The sequence below is a fragment of the Diaphorina citri genome, unplaced genomic scaffold (assembly GCF_000475195.1).
Source record: "Diaphorina citri unplaced genomic scaffold, Diaci psyllid genome assembly version 1.1 scaffold1597, whole genome shotgun sequence".
Taxonomy (NCBI): domain Eukaryota; kingdom Metazoa; phylum Arthropoda; class Insecta; order Hemiptera; family Psyllidae; genus Diaphorina; species Diaphorina citri.
This window is the reverse complement of record NW_007379023.1, coordinates 1-7,647: the sequence shown is the minus strand read 5'-3', so window position 1 is coordinate 7,647 and position 7,647 is coordinate 1. Positions and strand designations below refer to the sequence as shown.

The 7,647-nt window shown below is 43.8% G+C and overlaps 1 protein-coding gene across 1 annotated transcript; it reads left to right on the top strand.

The window, feature by feature from the left end:
- On the top strand, positions 1–7,063 carry LOC103516553 (SEC14 domain and spectrin repeat-containing protein 1-A-like; the record flags this gene model as incomplete). The annotated part of the gene is made up of 10 exons (XM_026828913.1): positions 1–173; positions 1,706–1,886; positions 2,444–2,732; positions 3,955–4,109; positions 4,194–4,293; positions 4,607–4,741; positions 5,135–5,364; positions 6,061–6,321; positions 6,364–6,490; positions 6,834–7,063. Coding segments are annotated over exons 1-10 (1,881 nt in total), but the record flags the coding sequence as incomplete, so codon positions are not given.
- Between the last annotated feature and the right edge of the window lie 584 nt (positions 7,064–7,647).

Here is a 7,647-nt window from a genome sequence, read left to right as displayed (position 1 = left end):
ATGGAAGCGTCCAGCATAATCGCCATCTTGGAATCCAAGATGGCGACCATCCCAGGCGGTAGTGACCGGGACGGGCGGCCATTGTTGTTCGTCAAAGCGTTCTCGGAAACTCAGAGCACGGCAACACTGGATAAGTTTGACACGCTGCTCGAATATCTTGCGTCCGTGTTCAGGTGAGTCCAAATGAGAGTCCGTGGGTTCGATTCTGGGACGAGAAAAATCTTTAACCCGCGAGTACTCGCGGCGATCACTTTCTTTTTTAAACTTGTTTAACTCTATTATTGTATGTGAAAGGAGGTTACTTTAAAGACAGAGTTTGCAATTTTCCCTGATTTTGTACCTTTTTCGCTGGAATTAAAACCGGCTCAGCAGTCAGCATCTCAATCATTCCAACGAGACTGAGCGTACTTCGAAGTAGTCAGCAGGACGTACCTAATGCTGAGAAACCAAAAACTTACACCGTTGCTTAACTTCAGTGCTCCTTTGGGATCAGGTTCATGCAGAAGGCTCTAGGTATCAATGATCAAAATTATTTAACTCCTTAAGTTCTAGATTGAACTGAAAATTTTCAGCTTTTTAAAACGGAAATTTTGATTTATCATCAGATTCATCAGTCTTGAGTTTCTAACATTCGGTTTCAATTCGTTCTTCCCCCTTTCAGTCCAGCGTTCTCCGAAACTCAGAGCACGGCAACACTGGATAAGTTTGACACGCTGCTCGAATATCTTGCGTCCGTGTTCAGGTGAGTCCAAAGGAGAGTCCGTGGGTTCGATTCTGAGACAAGAAAAAACTTTAACCCGCGAGTACTCGCGGCGATCACTTTCTTTTTTAAACTTGTGTAACTCTATTATTGTATGTGAAAGGAGGGTACTTTGAAGACAGAGTTTGCAATTTTCCATGATTTTGTACCTTTTTCGTTGGAATGTACTTCGAAGTAGTGAGCAGGACGTACCTAATGGTCAGAAACCAAAAACTTACACCGTTGCTTAACTTCAGTGATCCTTTGGAATCAGGTTTATGCAAAGAGCTATATCAATGATCAAAATACTTTAATTAGGTAGGTACATAAGTACCTAGAATCCTAGCTTCTAGATTGAACTTGGATTTTGGCAAATTTCAACTTTGTCAAACCGACATTTTTAGTTATCAGCTTCAAGGCTCAAACATTCGGTATCGAAATCGTTTTTCCCTCTTTTCAGTCCGCTGAGACAAGAAAAAACTTTAACCCGCGAGTACTCGCGGCGATCACTTTCTTTTTTAAACTTGTGTAACTCTATTATTGTATGTGAAATTGTGAAAGGAGGGTACTTTGAAGACAAAGTTTGCAATTTTCCCTGATTTTGTACCTTTTTCGTTGGAATTAAAGCCGGGTCAGCAGTCAGCCTCTCAATCATTCCAACGAGACTGAGTGAGTGAGTGAGTGTACTTCGAAGTAGTCAGCAGGATGTACCTAATGGTCAGAAACCAAAAACTTACACCGTTGCTTAACTTCAGTGCTCCTTTCGGATCAGGTTTATGCAAAGAGCTATATCAATGATCAAAATAGGTACTTTAATTAGGTAGGTACATAAGTACCTACCTAGAATCCTAGCTTCTAGATTGAACTTAAATTTTGACAAATTTCAACTTTCTCAAACCGACATTTTTAGTTATCAGCTTCAAGGCTCAAACATTCCGTATCGAAATCGTATTGCCCTCTTTTCAGTCCAGACACAAGGAGTCGAGGTCTCTGTGTGGTCATAGACGCCACCAGAGGACCATGGCGCATCGCCAGGAATGTGGTGCGCCAGGTTAGCACCACCCTGGGGTCAGACATTGGCTGTCTACTGGTCCTCAGACACGATGCCTTCTGGGACAACTGTACGCGAGCTCAGAGAGATGGAGAGGTAAGATTTTTTTCTTCTTTAAGAGGTTTGATAGAGGGAACTGAACCTGCTAGGGTCTTATCGTCCCGAAATCGAAGAGAGAAGGAAGACAGGATAGGAGAAAGCCAGCCGTTCCTTGAACGAACATTATCCCTTCAGGATAAAATCTACCCCGGACGGGAATCGAACCCGCGGCCTAGCGCTTACAAGGCAACGCTCTACCGACTAGACTGGCGGAGAGGTAAGAGAAATCAGTTCACTGACCAGGAGGTCACTCCACTGGTCACTCACTGCAGTGATACAGTCACACTCTATGAGAAAGTGTCATATTTTCAGCAGAAACTTGGTACTGTTCAAAGAAATTTGATCCCAGAGTTTAATGGCATGTTCCATAGAGTAGGCAGTAAGCAGTATAAGCATAAGCACACACAATGACCCTATAAAACTGCTTGAACCTAAAATATCTGTCTAAACCAACATTTAGGTACTCGGTTCAGAACCAAGATCATTAAAGGTTCGACCAAAACAAAATCTTGATCATCTGGATCAGCCAATATCAATCATGTCTATTTTCCCAGCCCATCTTCATTCCCGTCTCTCGGCTGGCCAAATACATCGACCACTCGCAGCTACCCCAGGAATACTCCGGCCTTTGGACGTACGACCACTCTCGTTGGATAGCCAACCGAATCGAAATCGAAGAATTCGTGAAGGGGGCCGAACACGCGGTCTCCGAGTTGGAAAGACTGAGGACCCGACTGCTGGGGGGCAGCGTGTTTCGGCTGAGCACGGCTGAGGATACCCTGGGCAGTACCGCGGATGTTTTTGGAGCCACCAAACAGCTGGGACAGAAAGTTATGAATATAGGTGAGGAACATACAAAAAAAGACAAACCTGAGGCTTAGGTGTAGGGGCAAACAGCCCTAAAGGATGGGTTAAGCTTCTACAAATCTAGGTGATTCAAGTTCAGCCATCATACAGAATAGAATATAGGTAGAATAGAATATTATCCTGCTCGAATGAGACTAAAAAGTCCCTTTCCCCCAGTTAGACTGCTGTTCTCTTGTATTTTATGGGTTTAACCTTTAACAACATAATACAATACCTACCTGATGTTTACAACAAAAGCCCTTGACAACTGCTATATAGGTACCTAGAGGAGGTACCTATTTACCTATACGTGGATTATCCAGCCTAAGTATTATAGGTAATTAGATACCTATATTGTACCTACTTGTGGCTATAAATAGATATAAATAGATAATAATAATAAATATTGCCTACAGTAGATACGTAGGTAGCTACACCAGAACAATCACAATTTTATTGCTATATTAGAAGAATAATTATACCTACCTACTCAGTACCTGCTACTTAAATAGGTACCTATAGGTACAGGGTGTTTCACCTGAGACTCCCCCATAAAATCCGTTAACTCCTTAACTCTAAATTTGGACAATCTTAAAAGTTAAAAGTGGCACGAATTGATTCTTCGTCAAATAATGTTACATAGGTATATATCTAATTATGAGAGAATGCTTATGCTTAGTGCACCCGAATAGTGTACTGGGGACTTTTATGGGGACAAAAAAAACTGATTTTAAGGGATAATTTCCAATCAGGCTCTTTTAGGTTGAACACCCTGTTATCCTGTATATACATTATAGTATTTACATTGTGTATATCTATGCCTTCCTATCTACTGTTGAGGTAAACAATAGATAGGCACCAGTGGCGTAGCGTCCATGTAGGGCGTGTATGGCGGCCATACAGTCGAAAATTCCACTCAAATACCCTTATATATTGACTATAATTATTGTATTCTTATTAGATTGTGATAGAAGTTAGTGTCCGCCACACTTGGAGTTAGACCACGCTACGCCACTGATAGGTTCTCCCAGTTCTTGAAGAATCAAATGGTGAAATGGACCGTGTTTTTTCATTGTTCCCAAATCTGTTTATTCCCTATAATATGTCAAAATATGTAAGACTTTTAGACTGCGGAGGTACCTAAAGGGACTTTGCTGTCCTGTCCCAAGAGGATAAACAAGGTACCTATATATTCTATTGAATCCTATTCTATTCGCAGGCGAAACCATCACTCAAAGACTGAACAATCTGAGCGGCCAGGATCAGAAGGATACCAAGGATAGACTGGAAAGACTAATGCATGTGGTGAGAGGAAAGCTCACGTCCGTGGAAGATTCGTGGCTAGATCTGCACAGGAATATCATAGATGCCAAAGTAAGTGATCAGGGGCAACCATTTGTCCACTGCTGGAGGCTGGACTCAGCTGGTCTATCCTGGACTCATGAGGTTTAATATTAGATCAACATAGGCGTGCTCACGGACATTGGTCAGGCGCACTGCTCTGCGTTCAAAGCCTACCTTGGATTCCTAGGTTTCACCGCCTGCTCCGGGTTGTTTGGTAATTTTTGCTTGCAGCCATTTCCACAAATATTGGAGTAATAAGACCAAAATCTATTTACTTTTCTTCTTTTTTAAACCAAAAAGCCAGCCTGGTTGGTGACGTGTCTGGCTTGTAAGCGCTAGGCCCCGGGTTCAATTTCCGCCCGGTGCGGATTTTATCCTGAACGGATAATGTTCGTTCACGATTTCGGGACGATAAGACTTTAGCAGTTGCAGTTCCCTCTATCAAAAAAATCTCCTTCTTACTTTTCCAAAACTTCACGCACTTTACAAGCTCTTATTTCATTCTGTCATACCCTTTCACTTTCCAGGTGATATTGAAACAACTCTGGTCAGGGAAGGAGAGAAACTGTCGGACCTGTTGTCCATGCCTGTCAAAGATTCGTTTGGTCGTGACCTGGGTGTGAACTATGAGAATGATATTGTCAATATCAAGGAGATTTTAGGTGGGTACGGACCTAGTAAGCGGCAGACCCGTGGTCGATTCCCAAAGGAGGATTGAATTTGACTGTAGGGACATCCATCGCTGTTCCAGGCTCCAGCAGTTCAAACAACCAAATGGAACAGAAACAAAATTTCGGTCCACTCACTATCAGGTAGACCTGATAGGTACGGCTGAAAAGGTCCGCCTATCAAGTCTCTCTGATACCTGATGAGGACTGAGGACACACACTATCACGTAGACCTGACACACCTGATCAGGTATGCCTGATCAGGTGTACCTGTTAGATTAAGCTTCTACGAATCTACGAATCCGCGGGATACATTTGCCGATTAAGAATTCTTCTTTACTATAGTATTTTTTATTTTATATCTTCTCCTGTCTACCTCATCCTCAGAAATGACCTCGGCCCGCAAGTCCCTGTTCCAAGACAGCGTGGAACTGCAGCGCCTGACGCTGACTCAAGTCACCCACATCTACAGCTACGAGAAGGATGCTGCGCAGGCGCTCCAATGGCTGGAAGATCTCTACAAGGTGATGTGCAAACACCACGCGCATGTCGGCTGTACCGAGCAGGAGATTCAGGTGCAGAAGGAGCAGCACCAGGTGCTGCAGGAGACGGCTAAGGTGAGCCTCTAATTGCTGACTGAACTATAAAATAATTAAAACGAAGTCTGTGAAGACCACGAAGCAAGTAAATAAGTCCTGAATTGCCGATGTTCTAGGACTAGGAAACAGCTATGATGAGAAAGTTGAGAAAACGGGCAAAGTGGGAATCTCTGATTACTCAATTGTTGATGAATTAGCACTAGGGGCTGCTGAGAATCCAATTACTGATTGAATTCTAAAATAATTGATTCTAGGTGCTGCTGAATAGATACTTATAAGGGGAAATCTAATTGCTAATTGACATATAGAAAAGATCATAGTCCCAAAAATCCAAAAGGACCACTTTGTTACCGCTTGGGAGCATTGTTTCCTTATCGACTTCTCCCTTTTGGGCGCATCACTAATTTAGTTCCTCGCTCTGCCTCCCCTCTGCTTGGGACTTACTTGCTTTCCGTTTCCGTAAATGTCACCAACTTTAGATTTGGAATCTACCTAAGTATAGAGATTTGCCACATGAATTGCTTTCTCGTTTGCAAGTGCCAGATCCGGAGTGCATGTTTGCTCTAGTCTCTGCTTGGGAGTATTTTTGCCTTATCGACTTGTCGCTTTTGAGCGCATCACTTATCTTTTCCTCGCTCTTCCTCCCCCACTTTAGAGTACCTACCTACGAGTACAGCATCACTAACCTTTCCCTCGCTCTCCTCCCCCACTTAGAGTACCTACGAGTACGGCTGTCAGCTGCTCAAGGCTGCCCTGTCCCTGCGTCAGTCCTGCAAATTCCTCGAGGACCATACTCAGTCCCTCAAGTCCTGTCTGAACAAGGCTTGGGATCAGTTGAACAGCGTGGGACAAGAACAGCTCACACGGTTACGAGTGTCGGCGGTGTTCTATCGTAACGTGAAGGAACAATGCAATCAACTGCACGAGCTCATGGATCTGGCCAAGTGTGAGGCCTTGGGTTCGAGTCGGGGCAAGGTAAGATTTTTATACCGCATTTCAGCACTTTTTTTGTGGCAGGGTTCTCCTGGAGGAGCTCTTCCACCCAACGACCGATTTTTGTTTCACTGTGAACGAGCGGAAGACCCGTGGTCGATTCCCAAAGGAGGATTGAATTTGACTGTAGGGACATCCATCGCTGTTCCAGGCTCCAGCAGTTCAAACAACCAAATGGAACAGAAACAAAATTTCGGTCCACTCACTATCAGGTAGACCTGATAGGTACGGCTGAAAAGGTCCGCCTATCAAGTCTCTCTGATACCTGATGAGGACTGAGGACACACACTATCACGTAGACCTGACACACCTGATCAGGTATGCCTGATCAGGTGTACCAACTGTACCTGTTAGGTCTACCTGATAGTGAGTGGCTGGCCTTAGATTAAGCTTCTACGAATCTACGAATCCGCGGGATACATTTGCCGATTAAGAATTCTTCTTTACTATAGTATTTTTTATTTTATATCTTCTCCTGTCTACCTCATCCTCAGAAATGACCTCGGCCCGCAAGTCCCTGTTCCAAGACAGCGTGGAACTGCAGCGCCTGACGCTGACTCAAGTCACCCACATCTACAGCTACGAGAAGGATGCTGCGCAGGCGCTCCAATGGCTGGAAGATCTCTACAAGGTGATGTGCAAACACCACGCGCATGTCGGCTGCACCGAGCAGGAGATTCAGGTGCAGAAGGATCAGCACCAGGTGCTGCAGGAGACGGCTAAGGTGAGCCTCTAATTGCTGACTGAACTATAAAATAATTAAAACGAAGTCTGTGAAGACCACGAAGCAAGTAAATAAGTCCTGAATTGCTGATGTTCTAGGAAACAGCTATGATGAGAAAGTTGAGAAAACGGGCAAAGTGGGAATCTCTGATTACTCGATTGTTGGTGAATTTGCACTAGGGGCTGCTGAGAATCCAATTACTGACTGAATTCTAAAAGAATTGGTTCTAGTGCTGCTGAATAGATACTTCTAAGGGGAAATCTAATTGCTGATTGAAATATAGAAAAGATCATAATTCAAAACTCCAAAAGGACCACTTTGTTACCGCTTATGCTCCCAAGCGGTGGGAGCATAAGCCCATCACTAATTTAGTTCCTCGCGCTGCCTCCCCTCTGCTTGGAACTTACTTACTTTCCGTGTCCGTAAATGTCACCAACTTTAGATTTGGAATCTATCTAAGTATAGAGATTTGCTACATGAATTGCTTTCTCGTTTGCAAGTGCCAGATCCGGAGTGCATGTTTGCTCTAGTCTCTGCTTGGGAGTATTTTTGCCTTATCGACTTGTCGCTTTTGAGCGCATCAC